The following is a 23,102-nucleotide window of genomic DNA, read 5'->3' as shown; positions in this document are numbered from 1 at the left end:
TAACTTAAAGAATTATTAGGGTATGATAGGAGAAAAACTATGAAGTCACTCTATAAAGAGAACTCCAAAAGGTACCCTAGGGCTGAGGAAAAGTACGCAATGAAGGACGGAATTGAAATGAGGTTCAGACCTCATTGAAAGTGTGGCTATAGCCCATTGGATGGTAGAGAAGTTTGCTGGGTTGTCTGAGCCAAAGCTGGTGCACACAGTGTCAGCAGGTGAGTTAAGACTGGTAGGAGAGCATGCAGAGGGAATCAGGGCAGTGCAGCAGGGCCACAGTAACAACCCTTGGGGTGCAAGTGAGTTGAGGTTGGCTAGTGAGTAGAAGGAGTTGGAGCACCACTTTAGATACCACTGGAATTGCAAATTGGAGAGGCCTCCCTGTGTAGCAATCTAGAGCACTGCTGTGTACAGCTCGGGGCAGGGCAATATACCAAGCTGCTGTGTGGAACAAAGGTCAGGTGGCTGACTGGCCAAGCCGGTGCATGTGGGCTGAGGAGAGGGGATGGGGAGTAGCCACCTGGTCTGGGGCTCCTGGATATAGTGCTGCTGCTGCCTGAGTAGAGAGCTGGAGAAAGCAAGCACACAGCAGCTAGCCAGATGCTGGAGAAAGCTTTCCCCTGTAGGCACCTAGTACTACAGCAGTGTTGTTTTTCAGCCTTGGCATTATTGACCTTCAGGGCTGGATAATTATTTGTTGTGGGGAGCTGTCCTGTGTATTGTAGGATATTTAGCAGTATCCTTGGCCTATATTCACTGTATCCCAGTAGTTCCCCAAGTTGTGACAATGGAAAATAGCTCCAAATATTGCCATATGTTCTCTGAGGGCAAATTGTCTCTAGTTGTGAACCACTGCAATAGAGAAATCTCACAGCAGTGGAACAGTGGAGGGGTAAAATATAAGCTCTCCAGAAACCTGCTGAGAAAACTTTTTCCTTCTGCAAAGCCTCTCCAGTACACTCTATTGACAGAGCTTAGCATCATGTCAACTGGCAAAGGAAAAATATTTTAAAGGCCCAGATCCACTTTTCCAGATAAGACAATGAAGAATGAATTTGGAGTAGAGAGGCAATAAACTGACAACTGTACAAAGTGCAGTTATGGAATTAAATATGGTTGGAGAATTAAATATGAGCAAAGTTGTAGAAGCAGAAAAGCATAGGGGCACTAGGGAAATTCAAGGACAAGAAGACTAAAGTACAAGGCTGATGTAAAGTGGTAAGAGTAGAATAAGCTAGAAGGGCCCTTTGAATCTTAACTCTGTAGTGCTTTGAGTGAGTGGAGGAGAGGGGAAGAGAAAGACAAAGACCAATGAAGGTTTGAGATTTGGTGCTGTCAATAGAGGAGGAAGGCAGAGGCAGCGGTAGAGGAGTGACAGAAATAATTGGGGCCTACATTTTTGCACATAACAGATTACTCAGGAAATGGTTCGTGATAGTATATCCTGGGTTTTTTTTCCACCTATCCATTTCATAATTTAATGTAGTGCTTTAATACATAAAATATGCTTATTGGGGCCAGATGTGATGGCTCATGCCTGTAATCCCAGCACTTTGGGAGGCCGAGGCGGGTGGATTACCTGAGATCGGGAATTCGAGACTGACCTGGCCAACGTGGCAAAACCCCATCTCTACTGAAAATACAAAAATTAGCCAGGCATGGTGGTACATGCCTGTAGTCCCAGCTACCCAGGAGGCTGAGACAGGAGAATTGCTTGAACCTGGGAGGCAGAGTTTGCAGTGAGCCAAGATCATGCCACTGAACTCCAGCCTGGGCGACAGAGGGAGACTCCGTCTCAAAAAAAAAAAAAAAAAAAAAATATATATATATATATATACACACACACACACACACGGATATGTATATATACATATATATACACACATACACACACACATCACACACACACAGAATTTGGGACAAGAGAAGAGTAATACGAGGAAATAAGAGAATATATAGGGAGTTCATTGTCCCTCTTACTCTTCTATGGGGAGAATGCAAGGGCAAGCCAGAACCTCTGCACTTTCTCACCGGGTGAAAGTAGGGGAACATGTCTCATGGTAATGCACAGAGCTAAAAGAGAATTCCAGCAGAGGGAAAGTGGAAGTTACGGTTTTAACTCAAACGCCTCTATAGTCTTTTATTTTGCCAAGGATATGTCTCCTCCTTTCTAAATACTCTTGTGGTTTGTTTTGCTTGTCTTGCAATCTTATAATCCAGCATCACTGAATGGTCTTAAAGTTTCCCAGATGTCCTTGTGGCATTTCCTTCTAGGTATATTGAAATTTGCCCTTTTTTATTCTTGAATTTTGTCCTTGGCTCAAGGTTTTACATTTTACTGACTCTTCATACTACTTTTCTCCCCTTATTTAGAAATGGACTCAGAACTCAAGGAAGAAATTCCTGTGCATGAGGAATTCATTTTGTGTGGTGGAGTCGAAACCCAGGTTCTAAAATGTGGGCCCTGGACTGACCTCTTTAATGATCAAAGTGTCAAAAGGCCTAAGCTGCTTATTTTCATTATTCCTGGTGAGTATAAAAGTCTGGATGAGGAGACATTTTGTAGATACTCATAACTATGTCTGATTTTAAAGTATAGAGAATTTGGTAAATATAGAAAACCTTGGAGAAGGAATTAAAATCGCTCGGCCCATTGTTAACAACCACCCTTAATATTTTGATGGCTGGACTTTGTGTTTTTCTTCTATGTATTTACATTATGTTGTCTGTTATGTGTGTGTGTATTTGTGTGTGTGTTTGTGTCACAGTTGGAAGTATATACAAGATATGCAGTTTTGCAATGTGGTTTTTAAAGCATTTCTTAATATTTAAAACTTCATCAATATTTTTGCCAGTTTTCTAAACTTTTTCTGCCTCATTTCAACATGATTATATGTTTATTATAGAATATTTGGCTGGGTGCGGTGGCTCACGCCTGTAATCCCAGCACTTTGGGAGGCCAAGATGGGCAGATGACGAGGTCAGGAGAGACCATCCTGGCCAATGTGGTGAAACCCTGTCTCTACTAAAAAACAAAAAATTAGCTGGGCCTGGTGACACACGCCTGTAGTCCCAGCTACTTGGGAGGCTGAGGCAGGAGAATTGATTGAACCTGGGAGGCAGAGGTTGCAGTGAGCCGAGATCACGCCACCATACTCCAGCCTGGGCAACAGGGCGAGACTCCGTCTCAAAAAAACATTTAAAAAAATAAAAATTTAAAAAAAGTAAAAATTAAAAATTAGAATATTTATTCTGATGTTTGGCAGCTGAGTCACTCGTAACTTTTGCTAGATCACTGTCAATAGAATGTTAGGGACAGATGCTTGAGCAATGGCAGGTATTCGAAATGCATTTTTAATTGTGAGTTTGAACATACATGTTTATTCTTGTTCTGTGAATTGTCAGTTTGAAACCCTTGCCCATTTTTCAATTGTGTTTTCAATGTTTTCCTTATTGATTTTCAGTTGATTCTTACACAACTGTAAAATTGTGTTATATCTGTCATACGTGACAAGAATCTTTCCTGGTTTGTCTTTTGACATCATTTACAATGTTTATTTGGTTGTATATAAAGTATCATTGTTATGTGGCCAAAATGCTAAGTCTCTTTCTTTAAGACTTCAGGGTTTTATGAGTTTCTTAGAGAGGAACTTTCCTCTCTAAGAAGGAAAGTTGGCTTTCCTACTCCAAGATTATAAAACAATTCTGCCATATCTTCTAGTGTTTTTACAGTTTCATTTGTGATCTTGAAATTGATGCATCTAGCCGGGCGCGGTGGCTCAAGCCTGTAATCCCAGCACTTTGGGAGGCGGAGACGGGTGGATCACGAGGTCAGGAGATCGAGACCATCCTGGCTAACACGGTGAAACCCCGTCTCTACTAAATATTACAAAAAACTAGCCGGGCGAGGTGGCGGGTGCCTGTAGTCCCAGCTACTCGGGAGGCTGAGGCAGGAGAATGGCGTGAACCCGGGAGGCGGAGCTTGCAGTGAGCCGAGATCTGGCCACTGCACTCCAGCCTGGGCGACAGAGCAAGACTCCGTCTCAAAAAAAAAAAAAAAAAAAAAAAAAGAAATTGATGCATCTAGATTTTAAGGGCAGGGACTGAGGAAGGGATCTAGTTTTCTTCTCCCTCTCCTTTGATGGCTTATTGCATGGTCCACAACCATTTATTATATAATCTGCCTTTCTCCTACTGGCTTACAATGCTGTGTCGTAAAGTAGGTTATCCTGTGGCTGGGAGTCTCTTTCCATGTTTTTTGCCTCTTCATGTGTTCTTCATGTTTTTTAGTAGCTGCAGTTTTATGATACTTTTACCTATGTTTTGGAACTTGTTCATTTTTATTCTTTTCCAGAATATTCTTTAGCTTCTTTTCTTTTGGCTGCAGAATATATTTTTTGGCTTCATTAGGAGGAAAAAAAAAAAAGCTTAAATGATCTTTAAAGTCAACTTTCCTAAAATTGATCTCATAAAGACAGAGTAGAATGATAGATACTAAAGACTGGGAAGGGTGCAGGGCTGGGAGGAGGGATGAAGAGGTAGGTAAACAGGTACAAACATACAAGTTAGATGAAATGTATAAGTTCTATTGTTGGAACTTATTTATACCAACAGAATTGGCATAGTCAGCAGAGTAGACTGACTATAGTTAACAGTAGTGTCTTGTATTGGTATAAAGTAGCTAGAAGAGAGGCCTTGGATTTTTCTCAACACATAGAAATGATATATACTCAAAGTGAATGTACTAAAACACCCAGACATGATTGTTACATGTTCTTTACAGGTAATAAAATATCACATGTACCCTATGAATATATAACAAATATCAATATATTTAAAAAATAAATAATAACCAAAAAAATCAGCTTTTCTAGTTACAACAGATGTTCTCAGAGGCAATCACTTTTAACACTGGTATATTCCTGTGATATTTACTCCGCATTCCTTTATGTTTTATGTTTTATTTATTTATTTATTTATTTTTTGAGACAGAGTCTCACTCTTTTGCCCAGACTGGAGTACAGTGGTACGATCTTAGCTCACTGCAACCCTCTACCTCCTGGGTTCAAGCGATTCTCCTGTATCAGCCTCATGAGTAGCTGGGATTACAGGTGCCTGCCACCATGCCTGGCTAATTTTTGTAGTTTTAGTAGAGACAGGGCTTTACCATGATGGCCAGCCATGTCTCGAACTCCTGGTCTCAAGTGATCTGTCTGCACCAGCCTCCCAAAGTGCTGGGATTATAGGCGTGAGCCATCGTGCCTGGCCTTTACTCATTTCTAAATGAAATACTTGTATTTCTTCTTCTTGAGTTGTTTTTTGTTTTGTTTTGAGATGGAGTCTCTCTCTGTCGTTTAGGTTGGAGTGCAGTGGTGTGATCTCAGCTCACTGCAACCTCCACCTCCTGGGTTCAAGCAATTTCCCTGAGTTTTTAATATTAGATATTGTCTGTTATCTTCTTCCATGAAAGAAAAAGGTTAGCTTTCTTATACTTTCCCTTCTCCATACACAGTCATATACCCCTCCTTCTCTATCTTCCTAGTATGGGAATATTGCAGTTTTTGTTAGGTCAATATTCAGTGTTTTTATTATTATGACTATGTATTATATTATGTATATTGTATTGTATCATATTATACATAGCTAAGCCTATAGGGAATTATGCATGCTTTTCCTTTCTTATATATTTTTGTTTGTTTTCCCTGGGTTAATGATGTTCTGTTTTTTTTGCTTAGTTTTTTGTGCTTTAATCACTCATTTATCCTAGAACTATTCTCTAGAAGTGAAAAAAAATTCCTTTCAATCCATTTGAGTCATCAGTCAGTTTTCGGAATGCTCTGTCCTTTGGCTCCTGTCTGGACTGATTGCTCCCCAGGCCTGCTGTACAGTTGCCATCCTGGGAACTTCTGTCACTTTCTCCTGGCTTGGATCTCCCGTTTCTCAAATCCCACATTTTTATCTTTCTTAGTTTATTCTCTTGTTTTTGGTAGAGCGTGCATCTTCTAGTAGCTTCCTTAGAAGAGGTACAAGAGAAGTAACACGGCATGCTGGAAAGTGTCTTAGACTCTAGGTTGGAAAATTATTTTTTCTATAGGAGGAAAATGGAGGGCGTTAAATAGAGGGCATTAATCATTGTTTTCCAACACTCAGAGTTGCTTATAAGAAGTATTGGTACCATTTTCTGATTTTCACCTTTTGTATGTGAAGCTTCTCTACCCACATTTTGGAGACCTTTTCTTTGTTCTGAGATTCTGAAATTTATCAGTGAAGCACATTGGTGTGAGTGTTTTTTCATACAATGTACTTGGGTTTTGGTGGGCCCTTTTAAGCCAGAAACTCATTTCATTCTTATAGCTCTTTGTTTTTCTTTTCTTTTTTGTAGTCTCATGTTTAACGGATGAAATATCATTTTCTTTTCTTTTCTTTTCTTTTTTTTTGCATTTTAAGAATTTTCGGCCGGGCGCGGTGGCTCAAGCCTGTAATCCCAGCACTTTGGGAGGCCGAGACGGGCGGATCACGAGGTCAGGAGATCGAGACCATCCTGGCTAACCCGGTGAAACCCCGTCTCTACTAAAAAAAATACAAAAAACTAGCCGGGCGAGGTGGCGGGCGCCTGTAGTCCCAGCTACTCGGGAGGCTGAGGCAGGAGAATGGTGTGAACCCGGGAGGCGGAGCTTGCAGTGAGCCGAGATCCGGCCACTGCACTCCAGCCTGGGCGACAGAGCGAGACTCCGTCTCAAAAAAAAAAAAAAAAAAAAAAAAAAAAGAATTTTCACCGTGTTCCTTTTTTTTGTTTGTTTGCATTAGTCCTTAGTTTTCCTCAAATGCCTGGCAATCCTTGACTATCCATTCATGTTTAAGAGGAAGACAAAAAATAAAATGGAAGCTTTGTACTCAGAGCTGGGGCTTATCCAGAGGTGTGTCTAGGGTAATTTGTCATCCTAGCTTGCCGAGGACCAAGAGGTTTTCTAGGACATAAGACTTTCAGTACTAAAACCATGGCAGTCTCAGGCAAAACAGAGGGGTTGGTCACCCTAGGTGGGCCTCATTCTAAGGTGATCGAGTAAGGACCCAGCATTTCATTAAGGGATTTCCAACTTTGAGTGTCTGAAAGCTCTTTCTTTTATTGTTCAGTTTTCCTGGGGAGGAGTCTTTCAGGCTCCTGTTTGAGGAATGGAAACCTGTCTGTTAATGTTCAGAAAGGAACAGGGGAAAGGAGGTGTTGGGAGTTTCAGTGTTTGATTATGTCTAGTCCAACCTCTTCTCAGTATGGTACTTCCATTCTCAGCTGGACTAAGATTCCTGATCCAGAATTTCTCTTTGTTTTAACCACTTCTGGGAATAAACTGTTCTTCTGCCGGGATGTAACAGTCTTTCTGGAAGTCAGTCCAGCAGCACCTATTAAATAAAAATACACGTACTTTTCCAGTAGTGAAGGAGAGTTTGAAATTATAGGCATGGCAAGTGCTGGTTTGATGGAGCAGAGATTGGACTAGCATATAGCATAGGATAGAGAAAATAAGTAGAAACATTATCTTCAACTCGCAAGGGGATATCCTTCTAAGGCTAGAAAGAAGGAGGTGAAATTGGTTACTAAAATGAAGAAGTGTAAAGGCAAATCAGAGGGAAATGAAGTCTCCTGCTTCCTGACCACTGTTTTCTCTGTTGACAGTTAAGATCGTGTTTTGAATGCTAATCATTTCTAGCTCATGAAAAGATCTAGGCCTGTTGTTCTTAAAGTTGGTGTCAGGATCAGAAGTATTGCTTGAGAACTTTAAAAATGCAGTTCCTGGGCCCTATCCCTGACTTTCTGAACCAGAAAGTCTGGGGGTTGGGCAATCAGTGTTTTAACAAGCCCTCCAGGGGACTGTGATATGCATACCTGATCCAGGGTGGAGTCATGGGAATGAGTTGCTTAAGTTTAATGTAGGTGAAGTTCTTTGGATTTGATCATAATAGTGATCATGGGACAAAGTTTTTGACTCAGTCAGTCTAACTGGATTTTGAAATGTCCTGACGTGACATGACAAGTGAAACTGTCATTTAAGGGTCAAGGCTTTCAGGCAATGTGTGAGTGACTAAAAAGTTGATAGATGGAAATGGATGGCTTGAGTCTTAAAGGAGAAGAGGTTGTTCTAATAGTGAGGTGAAATAGTAAGTGGGACAGACAACCCACCCACTTCCCCACTTGGGGATAGTATTTATTCACTCACTCTTTTATCCCAGGTGCTAGGAATGCTGTGTTGCATTAAGTCTTTTCTGTGATTGAGTTATATGTGGTGTTAGAGAAGAGTGACTGAGGTCTCTGATGAAGAGGATTGAAAGGAAAACAGCCCATTTACAGGGGAGAGTCAGATTTCAGATAGGTCAGGAGATAAAGGGAGCATTCAGTGAAGACACTGAGGATGGAGGGAAGCATAAAACATTTGTAGTTTGACAGTCTCATTGTTTATAGTGCTTTGACATTTCCAGATCACATTTCATTTCCTAGTGTTCTTTTATGTTTGCCCTGCTCATTAGTTTGTGGGATTTAGAATTGTATTTTCTTTTTTGGCAGGTTTTTGGGGAGCTAATCTATTTACACTGTGGGAATAATCAGGATAACAGTATTTCAAGGATTGTGAAGCCATTATCACACCATGTTATGTCCATCTCTGATAGATTGATATAACATTTCATTTTAAATCACATTGCTTTTGCAGCTAGCAAAATTAATTCTTCACTTCTAAGTTAGTAATGATAATGGTGAGTGAGTGATCAGATTGAAGAACTTTTAATTTAGTTTCATTTTTTCCAATGAATTTTAGATCTTGGATTTCTGTAAAGTAACATTGTCCTTGGACTTCCTTTAAGTAGTGAAATGAACAAAGGGAATTAAATTGAGAACTCACCATAGAGTACATTGAATCATAATTCTTAGGAGGTCATGTGGAGATAAAAGAATCATGTGAAGTATCGAGTGCTGTGAGTACAGTGGTTGGAGATCCAGCAGATAAGGCTCCATGAATGAGTCCAATAGGTCTGTCTACATGGCAATCTATTATATAGATACTGTGTCATATTAACTTGATATGTGGCAGTTTTCATTCCCTTCCCTACAAAATTAACTAGAAGGCATAAGTCTATACTTGCAGTGTTGTATAGTTGGAGTTTATTAGCAGTCAGGGCCTAGAGATGATCCCTACAACTTCTGTTATACATTGCATGGGTATTTGACTGATTTGACTGTTACGAGCATGTTCAAGTGTGTGTTTATAACACATTTTGATGTAAACTTTTGATTAAATATTTTACTTGCATGTCTGCACTGGAATGTTTTCCAACATCCTTACACCTGGATCTCCCCTGTACCCCTCCATGTGTGTGTCTTGTTTAGTTGCATAAACATGGACCTTTTAATTTTCTTTGTGGTTTTTTAACAAGGAGGTTTAAGTGGTGAAGTATGAAGTACTGTATGCAATAGTATTTAAGCATTTTGCATTGCATTTTCCACTTCTGTCTCTGTTATGAGTTAGACCTTTACGTTACTTGCTATGCATTCAGATTGAAAGGATTTATTGTATGTGAGTGCCATGTGCCCAATCTAGTGCTGCTTGGTGCCACTGGATACAGGGAACTATAGCAAATGATGGCTACTTTTAAAGAAGTTAAACTTACAAGTTTGGTATGTCATACATGCTACAATATTAAGTATATTTCTGACAGGATAAAACTTCCATTTTTTCTGCATCTGTTGAGGATCATATGATTTTTCTTTTACAGTTGGTTAATGTGGTGGATAATGTTAATTTTTTAATGTTAAACTAATCCAGCATTCCTGTGATAAATCCCACTTGGTCATGATATATTATACTTTCAACATTTTGATGGACTAAGGTTGCTAAAATTTTGTTTAGAATTTTTCCATCTTTGTTCACAAGGGATAGTGGTCTGTAGTTTTCTTTTTTTCTTTTACTTTTTGCAGTGTCTTTATGTGGTTTTGGTATGAGGGTGATGCTGGCCTCATAGAATGAGTTAGAATATATTTCTTTCTTGATATGGTTTGGCTGTGTTCCCACTCAAATCTCATCTTGAATTGTAACTCCCACAATTTCCACGTGTTGTGGGAGGGGCTCAGTGGGAGGTGATTGAATCACGGGGGCAGGTCTTTCTCATGCTGTTCTTGTGATAGTGAATAAGTCTTATGAAATCTGATGGTTTTATAAAGAGGAGTTCCCCTGCACACACTCTTTCTTTTTGCCTGCTGCCATCCATGTAAGACGTGACTTGCTACTTACTCCTTGCCTTCCACCATGATTGTGAGGCGTCTTCAGTCATGTGGAACTGTGAGTCCATCAAACCTCTTTTGTGTGTGAATTGCCCAGTTTCGGGTATGTCTTTATCAGCAGCATGAAAACAGACTAATACATTTCTCTTCTATTTTCTGAAAGAGTTTGTATAGATTGGGCATTTTTCTTCCTTAAATGTTTGATAGAATTCACCAGCGAAGCTGTGTGGGCCTGGATTTTCTTTGTGGGAAGATTTTTAACTTAAATTCCAATTAATCTAATCAATTTAGGGCTACTTGGGTTATCTGTTTCTCTTGAGTGAACTTTGATAGTTTCTGTCTTTCTAGAAGTTTGTCTATTTTATATAAGTTGCTAAATGTATTGCTATGAAAATTTTCATATTTTTCCTACTCTTTTAAGATAGAAATTTTTTTTAATTTAAATCTAATTATACTTTAACCCTGCTCAATCTCTTTTAATGTTAATTAGATTAAAAGCCAAATTACTTATCATAGCCCAGAAGGTATCAAATGATTGTATTTTTCTTTCTCTTCAACCTGATCTCATACAAGATTTGATATCTCTCATTATGCTTTAGCCACACTGATAGATTAGATGCAAAAGGAGGAACCAAGGGTTATGGACTCTCTCCCATTTCTTCAAGAGCTAAGATCTTTATTTCTTGAGGACCTTCTCCCTCCTTAGTATTTATTCTCTTCCCTCAAATTTTCACAAGGGTTATTTCTTGCCATTTTGGGGTCTTGGGTAAATGTCACCTCCTCAGACCTTTTTTTCACTCTATTCTCTTCCCTTCTCTATCATGTGACCCTATTTATTCCTTTTATAGGAGTTCTCACACTCTTTAATTATCTCACCTATTTAGTTATGTGCTGTATATTCTCCCATTAGTACATAAATTCCAAAAAGGCCCTCATCTGTCTTTTGCCTGACATAGTGACTTTCATACAGTAAGTGCTCAATAAATAATTGAGGGCTAAAAGAAGCTGTAATTCTGAATAGAATGAATGAACATAAGTAATTGGCATCATCATTTACTTGAAGATGATAAAATTGTGGATCAGAAAGCTTAAGAACTCAGACTTAAACCCAGAGATAGGGAGAAAACTTTGTTTTATTCATTTATTTATTCTTCCTCATTAAAAAAAATACGTTAAGTTCTGGGATACATGTGCAGAATGTGCAGGTTTGTTACATAGGTATACATGTGCCATGGTGGTTTGCTGCACCAATCAACCCATCATCTAGGTTTTAATGCCCTCATGCATTAAGTATCCATTGTCTAGTACTCACTGTTTTTTGTATATCCTGTCATTGTAACTTACATCTAAATCATGGGGTTATCTTTGATGTCTCCTTAATGTTACACCAGTTTTTAGTTGTTATAATAGCTGTAGTATTAATAGCTGCCATTTATGCAGCCCCTACCATATACCAAGTTTTGTTCTAGTGGCTATCCATTCGTTATTTCTAATGAAAAATGCTAACTACTTTATAGAGATATTGTAAGACTAACTAAAACAAGGAATGCAGAAGATCCTATACCAGATTACTGATATTTTTTAAAAATTCAGTATTATAATTTTCTTTTGTATATACTTCCAGTCATTTATTTATCACTTGCCATATATGTGATGTTGGCTAGGTTATTTAACCTCACTGTACTTAGTTTCCTCATCCATAAAATGGAAGTAATGATAGTGCTACCTCATATGATAATTAAACAATACATGTAAAGCACCTAAACACTGCCTGGCATGTAGTAAATTATAGTACCTAAAAATATTAGCTATTATTATTTTCTAGCCATATGAAGAAATCTATGAGCAACATAAAACATGTGAATATGAGGTATAACACATTCCTAGAAGGTTATACTCAGTAATATAAAAATATACAATTTTTATAAATTAATATATTAATGAGATGAAATTTTAGTCACAATCTCAAAGAGATTTTTAAAAATTGCAACTACTGAAAATAACCCTAAAGTTTATGAGACCAGCTTAGAAAATTTAGAAAAAGAAAAATAAAGGGAAGGAATTTGCCCTACCAGTTAACATATCAAAAAAAAAAAAAAAATGTAATTAAGACAGTATGGCCTGGCAGAGGAGAAAAGGAAAAATAAACTGAATTATTTGGTATAGGAATTAGCAAGCGAATGTAAAAAGGTAGTATTGGGTCAGAAGATATTTCAAATCAGTGCAGAAAGAATGGATTATATAATAAATGGTCTTGGAACAATTGGCCAGTCACTTGGAAAAGAGTTGGATTGCTACTTAGTATTTTATACTAAAAAATATTCTAAACTTACTGAAGACTTAAATGCATAAAACATGAAACAGTGCCACCCACAGCTTCCATAGATGTTACAGCCCCAGTGCTGTTATGCCCTTCCTCCCTTCTTTCTTCCTTAGCTATGCAGTGGCCAATAAACTGACCAAAGAACATATTTCTGCATTTGAGGAAGTTTTCATCCTATTTGACAAAGAAGCTAAAAGCACCATCACAAAAAGGAATTTGGAACTTGGGTCACTAGGTCAGAATGCAACAGAAGCAAAATAATGTGGATGCTAGGGCCATTGTATAATACCATTAAAGCTAGACATTGTTGTACAAGTTTGAATACCTAACATTTATATAATACTTACTATGTTTCAGGCAGTGTTACAATGCTTTACATATATTGATTCACTTATTCTTCAAATGAGGTAGTACCATTATTGCACATTTTGTGGATGACGAAACCAAGGCACAGAGAGGTTAAATAGCTTGGTCAAAGCTCACACAGTTGGTAAGTGGCAAAGCCAAGATTCCAACCCAGGTAGTCTGGCTCCAGAGTCTATGCTCTTAATCACTTTATTACACTGCTTATGTAGCAAACTGAAAGACATAAACAATTCAGTAGAAATCAGTGAAATTTGACAAGGATGACAGTGGTTATTTACATCAGTGCTCCAGAACCATGTCATGTAATTGCAGAGACCAGAAAGCCTAACAACATGAAGAAATAGATAAACTGATCAGAGAAGTAGATATTGATGGAATTGGACTAGTAGCTGTGAAGACTTTATATAGATGATGATTACAAGATGAAAATCCCATTTCGTTGTGATTTCCCCCTACAGATATATCAGATTGAATGTTTTTAAAAAGATCATTTATTTATTCTGTTTCTTTATAGCAAACTCTTGTCAAAAATACCTTCTGCACACACATAAGAAAAATCTACATGTACTTGTGGACGTTTGTTTCCCCAAAAGATCAAGCTGTACACCTGTTGATAATTGTACTATTAGGGATAAGTGACAAGGAAACAGCAGACTCCTTAAAGCTCTCCCTGTGCATGCTTCTTACACTATTTTGGCTGGCTTGTTTCTCTGGTTTTCGTGCACCTTGTTAACTGAGCATGACCAAATCTTGAAGTGCCTTATATGCAGTATTACTAATTTTAGACTTTTTCCAGATGACTTTATCTGGAAGACCCTGAAGGGTGTTTAAATAGGGTACTGCTGTGATTTTAATGGAAGTTTGAAGATAATCTCTCTTGGGTACTCTGAAGAATTCAGAGGAAAGTGTGAAAAGAAACAGACACATCTTTTCTAGTCTGCGTGTCATCTTATACATATTTATGACTTTGATTAATCTAAGGTCTGTGTTTCTTTTCTTAGGTAACCCAGGTTTTTCTGCCTTTTATGTGCCATTTGCAAAGGCTTTATACTCTTTGACAAACAGACGCTTTCCAGTTTGGACTATCAGTCATGCTGGGCATGCGTTGGCTCCCAAAGACAAGAAGATTCTTACAACATCAGAGGGTATGTCCTTGTTAATATCTACTTTCCTTTACAGTGAGTGGAGGGTCATGTTTCTAGCAAGCCTGCTAAGGGTAAGAGTTACACCAGTGGAAACCTGCTTGTGGCGTTAGGCCTGTGGTTCCATATTTTGGAAACTTAGGATCTTTAGAGATGTTTTAACTCTTTAGGTAGTTTTCTGTAAGAATATGGGTAGATAAAACAATCTATGACTTGCCTTCTTTATTTACCAATTAGTAATCAATTGTATGTTTTTTGATCATGTATTATTTTCCCAGGGTTGTACTAGGAGGAATGGTGGGGAAAAAGCAGTCTCCAACCTTTTTGGCACCTGGGAACCAGTTTTGGGGAAGACAGTTTTTCCACAGACTGGGGAGGGTGAGTGGTTTTGGAATGAAACTGTTCCACCTCAGATTATCAGGTGTGCAACCTGGATCTCACATGCACAGTTCACAGCAGGGTACTCCTATGAGAATCTAATGCTGTCGCTGATCTGACAGGAGGCGGAGCTCAGGCGATAATGCTCACTCGCCCATCGCACACCTTTATCTGTGTGGCCAGGTTCCTAACAGGCCACAGATAGGGACTGGGAACCCCTTTTATAAACCGTGTTCTTTACTTTAAAGAAGCTTTTTCTCTCATATTTAGAGAATAATTAAGTGATAAACCGTGGCCTGCTAATCATGTAGACACCTAAGGAGTAAACAAAGGAGAAACCACAGTATGGGTTAGGAGAGACTCTGTGGAGTCTGCAAAAAACCTTGTATTTTGCAGCTGACCGTTTAGCGGCAGGGAGCATGTTGTATAATTTTCTATTTATTTTCAAAATAGATTTCCTTCCTTTATTGTATTTTTAGATTAAAAAGTTATATGTGCTTATTAAAAAATTTAGTATGGAAAACTGAATAAGAAAATAAAAAATCAGCATCCTATAAGTTAAAGGTTGAAAAGAAATACTAAAACTTCATAATGTTTTGTTTTAATTATGCTTAAACATTTTCAACCTAAAGCCTAACAGACATTAGCACCTTGGCACTAAGAGATGAGATTTTTCAATGAATAATACTTTGTGTAATAGCTCAGATATTTTCTAGGCTGAAGTAAGCATCTAGAAATAGCAGCACCAGGGACCATATTTTTAGTGCTTTTTCACCTATGACAATATCATGATGAAGTGTGTATCTTAAATGTTAGTGAAATAGTTACATTTAGGTTTTTAGGGTATTTTTTTCAACATTTATTTACTTATTACTTGTTTAAAACTTGTAGGTGGCATATGTTATACATTAAGAAAATATTTAGCATAGAATGTTTTTTAAATAAATAGTGGACTTCCAGTTTCAGCTCTGACATGTAGAACTTGGAATTTGTCACTTCTCTCATTGCAATAAGAAAAAAGCTGAGGCTGAGTGTGGTGGCTCATGCCTATAATCCCAACACTTTGGGAGGCCAAGGCAGGTGGATCAAGTGAGGCCAGGAATTTGAGACCAGCTTGGCCAACATGGCAAAACTGCACTTCTACTAAAAGTACAAAAATTGCCAGACGTGGTGGTGCTCGCCTGTAATCCCAGCTACTCAGGAGACTGAGACATGAGAATTGCTTGAACCTGGGAGGCAGAGGTTGCAGTGAGCCAAGACTGTGCCACTACACTCCAGCCTAGGTGACAGAGTGAGACTCTGTCTGAAAAAGAAAGAAAAAAAGAAAAGAAAAAAGCTGAACAAAACTAAAACTCATTTTTCTTAGACCTTTTAGAGAATTGAGGTCACAGGACAAATTGTCACCTGAAATCTAGAGAGACAAGGAAATACAATGAAGATCAGCTTATGTGAAGCAGAAGACACTAGTGCCATTGATGTAGAATACATAAGTGGTGATTTTGATGAATTGCTGGGGGTAAAGTACAGACTATTTTAAGAGTAACAAACTTCTGCAAGCCTATTCTTGGGGGACTTCCTCACTTTCATGGGTATTACCTCTAGGAAACTTATCAGGTTCTTTTGTGAAAATTTGAGAAATGTCCCCTATGGTTTTTGTTAAGGGTAGAAAAGAAGTAAGCATTTTGCAGTATGTCCAGAGTATTCTCAATAACATGGCTTACTTTCCAAGGGAAAAAGAGTTCCAGAACTTTATCCAACCTGGGGGAAAGGCAGTTAGCCAACTCCATCTTCCCCTAGGCTTCCTGTCTCACATGCAGGAGAAGAAAAAAAGATGACAAACACTTTTGAAGATCACAGCACAGGCATTCAGGCCCACTGAAAGACTGAGGTTTAATCTTTACATTAAAGGATGCTTCCCTCCTCATTTTACTACCATGTCTATAGGCCTCTACCTTAATAATAGTACATTATAACTATAGGAGCTACAAGATACAAACTCTATTTAAGAAGGAGTTCTTAGGGAAAACCAAAGACAACGGAGAAAAAAAAAGCAAGAACATTAAAGGAAACTGAAGTTTCTAATACCTGTAGCTACAGAAAACAGTAAGCATAGCCCTGCCCAGGCGCGGTGGCTCATGCCTGTAATCCCAGCACTTTGGGAGGCTAAGGCAGACAGATCACTTGAGGTGAGGAGTGCTTGACCAACCTGGCCAACACGGTGAAACCCTGTCTCTACTAAAAATACAAAAATTAGCTAGGCATGGTGGTACAAGCCTGTACTCCTAGCTACTCGGGAGGTTGAGGCAGGAGAATTGCTTGAACCCAGGAGGCAGAGGTTGCAGTGAGCCAAGATAGTGCCACTGCACTCCAGCCAGGACAACAGAGTGAGACCCTGTCTTAAAAAACAAAAAAAGCATAGCCCAGCTTCTAGCCACATTAACATATAGCCTCACATAAAAGATCTATTTACCTCATTCCTATTACTCAATATATCATGTCCAGCTTTAAGCAAAAAATAAAATTAGAAGGCATTGTAAAAGGCAAGAAAAAAACAGTCCGAAGAGACAAAGCAAGCATCAGAACCAGAGTCAGATATACACTTTTTCCAGTTTTAGAAATATCAGATCAGGAATTTAAAGTAATCATGATTACTACGTTGAGGACTCCAATGGAAGAGGTAGCATGCAAGAACAGATGGGTAATGCAAGCAGACAGTAGGGAACTCTTAAGAAAGAATCAAAAGGAAATATTAGAAAACACTGTAACAAAAATGAAAAATGCCTTTGATGGACTCGCCAGCAGGCTGGATGCAGCTGAGGAAGGAATCAGTGGGCTGGAAAAATAAGTTAATAGAAACTTTCCTAACTGAAATGCAAAGAGAAAAAACAATAACTTATGAAAGTACAGCACATCCAAGAGTTGTGGGACAATTTCAAAAGGTGTAACATATGCATAATTGGAATACCAGATCAAGAAGGAAGAGAAAATGGAGAAGGTAAGAGTTGAAGTACTTAATGCCAGATGACAAAACACAGGTCTAGGAATCTCAGAGCACACTAAGCAGGGTCAATACTTAGGATCTACACCTACATATGTCATACTTAAGTTGCGGAAAACCAAAGACAAAATCTTGAAAATAGGCAGAGGAAAAAGCGCCTTACCTGTAGAAGAACAAAGATGAGAATTACAGGGAACTTCTTGTCAGAAACCATTCAACAAAGAGGAGAATGGAGTGAAATATTTAGTGTCGAATGAAAAATAGCACTTTATCTATCTAGTGAAATCATCCTTCAAAAGTAAAGGAGAAATAAAGCCTTTTTCAGACCAATAGCAGCTGAGGAATTTAGTTGCTGGAGACATGCTATGCAAGAAATATTAAAAGAAGTTCTTTAGGGGAAAGGAAAGTGATAGAGATCAGAAACTCAAATCTGTATAAAGAAGAGCATAGAAGAAGGAATAAAAGTTTAAAAAGTTTTTCTTATTCTAAACTGATCTGGTAGATAGCTGTTAATTCAAAGTAATAAAAGTAACAGTACGTTGGGTGATTACAACATTGATAAATGAAATGAATGTCAGTAATGTTATAAGGGATGGAAGAGAGGAATTGGGAATACTCAGTTGTAACATACCTGGACTAAAGGTGAAGTGGTATAGTGGTATAGTGTTACTTCAGATGAACTTAGATTTAGTATATATGGCAAATTCTAGGGCAACCCCTGGAGACAGGGTGGAGTGCAGTCATCCAGGCTGGAGTGCAGTGGTGCCATAGAGACTAACTGTAGCCTGAAACTCCCGGGCTCAAGTGATCATCCCACCTCAGCCTCCCAAGTAACTGAGACCACAAGTGTGTGCCAGCATGCCTGGCTAATTTTTGTATTTTTTTATAGGGACAGGGTTTTGCCATGTTGCCTGGGCTGGTCTTGAACTCCTGAGCTCAAGTGATCTACCTGTCCTAGCCTCCTAAAGTGCTGGGATTATAGGCATGAGCCACCATGCCCAGCCTCAGTAATCACTTTAAATGTGAATGGTCTAAATATGCCAATTAAAATACACAGATTGTTGGAGTGGTGGGAGGAGATCCAACTATATGTTGTCTACAAGAAACCACTTTAGGACCAGGCACAGTTATACACACCTGTAATTCCAGCACTTTGGGAGGATGAGGTGAACAGATTGCTTGAGCCCAGGGGAGTCTGAGACCAGCGTGGGCAACATGGTGAGACTCCATCTCTGCAGAAAAATACAAAACTTAGGCATGCTGGCATGCACCTGTGGTCCAGCCTACTGAGGAGGCTGAGGTGGGCAGATCACTTGAACTCGAGAGGTTGAGGCTGCAGTGAGCTGAATCATGCCACTGCACTCCAGTCTGGGTGACAGAGTGAGACCCTGTCTTTAAAACAAACAAACATTTTAAAGCAAACCAACAAAAATTTTAAATATAAAGACACAGATATGTTGCAAGTAAAGGGATATACAGAGATATACCATGGTAGCACTAGTCAAAAGAAAACTGGAGTAGCTATTTTAATTTTAGACAAAGCAGGCTTCAGAACAAGGAAAATGTCAGGGATAAAGAGGGGCATTGCATAATGATAATAGCACCAGTTCTTCAAGGAAACATAACAATCCTTAACAAATATGTACCTAACAACAAAGGTCAGAATGCAGGAGGCAAAACTGATAGACCGCACTATTATAAGTGCAAACATCAGCAATCCTTTTTCTGTAATTAATAGATCCAGCAAACAGAAAGGTAGTAAAGATATAGTTGAACTGAATTGCACCTTCAGTCAACTTTATTTAATTGACATTTATAGACTATTTCATCTAACAACATACTTTTTTCAAGCATTCATGGAGCATTCACCAAGATAAAACATACCTTAACAAACTTAAAAGAGTATAAATTATACAAGGTATGCTCTTAGACCACAGTGGAATTAAACTAGAAATCAACAACAGAAACATAGCTAGGAAATCTCAATATATTTAGAAGTCAAACAACACACTTTTAAATAACACATGAGTCAGTGAAGCTCAAGAGGAACATAAAAATACTTTGAACTAAATAAAAGTGGCAATACAACTTATAAAAATGTGTAGGATATAGCAAAACTAGTGCTTAGAAGGAAATTTATAGCATTGACTCATATATTAGAAAAGAAGGAAGATCTAAAGTCAATTACCTAAGTTTCTGCCTTAGGACACTAGAGAAAGGACAATTTAAGCCTAAAGCAAAGAGAAGAAAAGATGATAAAAATGGGAAAACAAATCAATGAAGTTGAAAACAAGAAATTATTAGAAAAAATCAACAAACCAAGAGCTAGTTATTTAAAAGACTAATAAAATTAACAAACCTGTAGCCAGGCTAAACAAGAGGGGGAAAAGAGAAGACACAAATTACGAGTATTCAGAAAGAAAAGATTCATTGCTGCTGATCCCTTAGATAATAAAAGGACAATAAACTTAACTTAGATAAAATGGACGAATTTATTGAAAGATATAAGCTCCCAAAACTCACACAAGGAAAAATAGATAATCTGAATAGGCTATATCTGTTAAATAAATTAAACAAATTCACCAAAGCTGAATAAGGACAAAACAAGAAAAGTATAGATCAATATCCTTGAGGGACATACATGCAAAAATTCTCAACAGAATACCAGCAAACTGAATTCAACATCACATTAAAAGGATATGGTCATGATCAAGTGAGCTATCTTAAGTCATACTAAAGACAGAAGCAAACATTTGAAGAGAACATGAATGGCAACTTTGAAAGTTGAAAACAGATTCAAAGGATCACCCTTGATCAAGTGTTCTCAAACTTCGGCATGCATCAAAATCACCTGGAGGGTTTATTAAAACACAGGTGCTACCCTCTGAGTTGTTGATTCAGTAGATCTGGGGTGGGACCTGAGAATTTGCATTTCTAACAAGTTCCCAGGTAATATTGATGCTGCTGGTCCTGGGACCACATTTTCAGAACCACTGCCCTAGATGTTCACCAATAAACACTGATGAGGAAAACCAGTAGAAAATATCTGTCATGTGTCTGAATTTTTAGGAAACAGCTTTAATTCTTATTGTAAATTGACATCTTATTATTTATAACTTTACTTTGAATATGTTTATCTCTGTTTGGCCTGCTTGTGTACTATTGAGTTAATAACTTAGTAATTAGAGCCTGGGTTCTTTGCTACCTAATGAGAACAGTGCCATCTAGAGGCATTAGCCCAAAGGGCCACCGTAGGGCCAAAGGAAGCTGTGGTTTCTGGAGAGGGTAAAAGGGCAACTCACTATCATTAAGCACTTATTGACAACCTACTGGGTTATTAACTGTCATGCTACAGGGGTATACAAAGAGTTAGAATTGCTTGCCAGTCTCCACCTTTTAGGTTCGTGACTTTCTATATTCTGAGTAACTCAAAAGTTCTGTGAAGGCTAAGTAGGGCTCTGGGCCTTACCAGCCCCCCATTCAGCTAGAACAGGTCTGCTCTCATCTGTTGTACACATTGGAGGTTATGTTTGCAAATGTATGCTATAGTTGCTTTGGATAGGCAGCACAGATACATTATTTGCTGTCCAAGATTGTCCTAAGGTACTGGTTTTCTGGCATGCAAAATATAGTGTGAAAAATATGTAATCATTGAGAAAAAGGGCATAAGCTATAACCACACATCAAATGTTGAAAGTATGTCTTGCTTCATATTAGCACATGTTGAAATTATGAACAGTTGGAAATAATATTCTAGTGGACCACATTAGCACAATCATAAGTTGAACACAATTGGAAGAACAGATGTTCACCAATGTCAGAAGGGGATGATTCGAGGGGGAAAAAAAGTGTGAAAAGAAAATTTGAGGAGTTAGGAGTATAAACTGTTTTCTGGATTTGATTTGCTATAGAGTCAGCATACATGATGGGAAATTCATTATCAACTATTTCAAGTCATTGTTTAGAAAGTATGAAAAGAAAGCTGGAAATCATGCTGGTTTCGTTTTAGCAGATAAAAACATTACCTAAAAACATTACACAGTCTTGCAGCTAACGATGAATTTGAGTCATGCTTATCCAAAGAAACAATAAACTACTCTCACTGCAGTCCCCCAACTAGGAAGAAAGAGAGAAAACCCAGTGGAGCTTTCTCTCTTGCCAGGACTGGGAGTGGCAGGGCAACAAGGAGGTGAGATGGAATGACTAGATGAGCTCAAGGCAGGAACAACCAATCAATCAACTCTCAGGGCTCACGATCCCTAGAAATGAAAGCAGGTAAATCTGTGGGTCAGAAGAGCAAAAAGCCAAAGTGCAGAGCAGGAGAAAGAAGTTAGGAATCAAGCAAATTGTTAGAGTCCCAGGACAGACAGAAGAAGTAGGGAGAGTGAGCACTGCAGTTAATATCCATAACACAGACTAGATTGTGCGCTCCTCTCTTGGCAATCTATAAGTATCTTCTCATTGATCACAGAACCGAGTCCAAACTCCTTGGTGTGAAGTTCAGTTTCCTACTTCATCTAGACCCAACTTTCCTTTTTAACCTTATGCTTCACCTTTCCCTATAACCACATATAGCCACAGAACTCATAGCTTTTTCCAAGTAACAGCCATGGAAACATGGCTGTTTCCAAAATAGCACTTTACAATAAAAAGTAACACACTTTTTATGCGTTTTGCTTTTATTGTTTGCTAAGTCTATAACATTATGTTCTCCTTACTGAATCTCTCTTCTGTTTCCTGCTAAGGACTGTTGAAGTCCTTAGCAGATAATTGGTTTTAGTCCAAGTAGAAAGCATAATTTGATGACTGTGGTTTTCACCTTCTGTTTGGAGAATAATAATTAAAAATTATTTTATAAAACATATGCTTGGGGTTTACAAATCTTAAAATTTGTTTTCTAAATAAGATAGCAGTGTTAAATAGAATAATCATCTCCCACCCCCTCACTGTGATGCATACTTTAAGAGCCAACAGAGTTATATCAGTGTTTAGATATAAGGAGCTTACAGAATACTTCGGGAGGGAGCTGGGGATTGATGAGAGGGTACTCTCACTTCAGCCTAGTAACCTCAGGACAGTTTTGAAAGGAAGGCCTTATGGATCGATGAACTCGGTAAGCATACAGAATTAGGGACTACTGTTCTCATTGAGCCAGTTCACTGATAATCAGTACGAACCCATAAAATCCTTGGGGGCTTCTGTATTCCGTGTGAGAAAGGAATGAATGGTGATTTTCCCTACAAAATGAGAGTAAGATACCTAGGAACAACAGCACGTCAATGCATTCTTTTTTTTTTTTAATTTATTTTGAGAAATTTTTGAAAACATAGAAAAACACAGTTATATAACAATCAAAGATTCTATTACTCACAATTGACAGTTAACATTGCCATAATTACATAAATATTTTTGTTAACAAAATAAGTGAAATAAAACAATACAGAAAAAGTTTTGTTCTTTGTATCCCATCTCTAGTTCTATCATGAATTCAGAGTAAATACTTCATGTATCTTTTTATATTTTTAGTTTATATATATATATTTGTATAGCATGGTGAACAACATATGATTTTTTATATGTTTGAAAAAATTACCTAAGGAGGAAACTGGTTTTTTTTTTTTTTAATTT

The 23,102-nt window shown here is 38.2% G+C and overlaps 1 protein-coding gene across 1 annotated transcript in view; it reads left to right on the top strand.

The window, feature by feature from the left end:
* Positions 1-23,102, top strand: part of LDAH (lipid droplet associated hydrolase) — a 156,385-nt gene that overhangs the window by 16,429 nt on the left and 116,854 nt on the right. Inside the window, exons 2-3 of the mRNA XM_007971353.3 lie at positions 2,374-2,529; positions 13,958-14,101. Of these exons, the coding sequence (XP_007969544.1) occupies positions 2,376-2,529; positions 13,958-14,101 (298 nt within the window). The 5' untranslated portion in view covers positions 2,374-2,375. The remainder of the gene's footprint in view (positions 1-2,373; positions 2,530-13,957; positions 14,102-23,102) is intronic.

The sequence above is a fragment of the Chlorocebus sabaeus genome, chromosome 14 (assembly GCF_047675955.1).
Source record: "Chlorocebus sabaeus isolate Y175 chromosome 14, mChlSab1.0.hap1, whole genome shotgun sequence".
NCBI lineage: Eukaryota > Metazoa > Chordata > Mammalia > Primates > Cercopithecidae > Chlorocebus > Chlorocebus sabaeus.
This window is presented reverse-complemented; position numbering and strand designations above follow the sequence as displayed.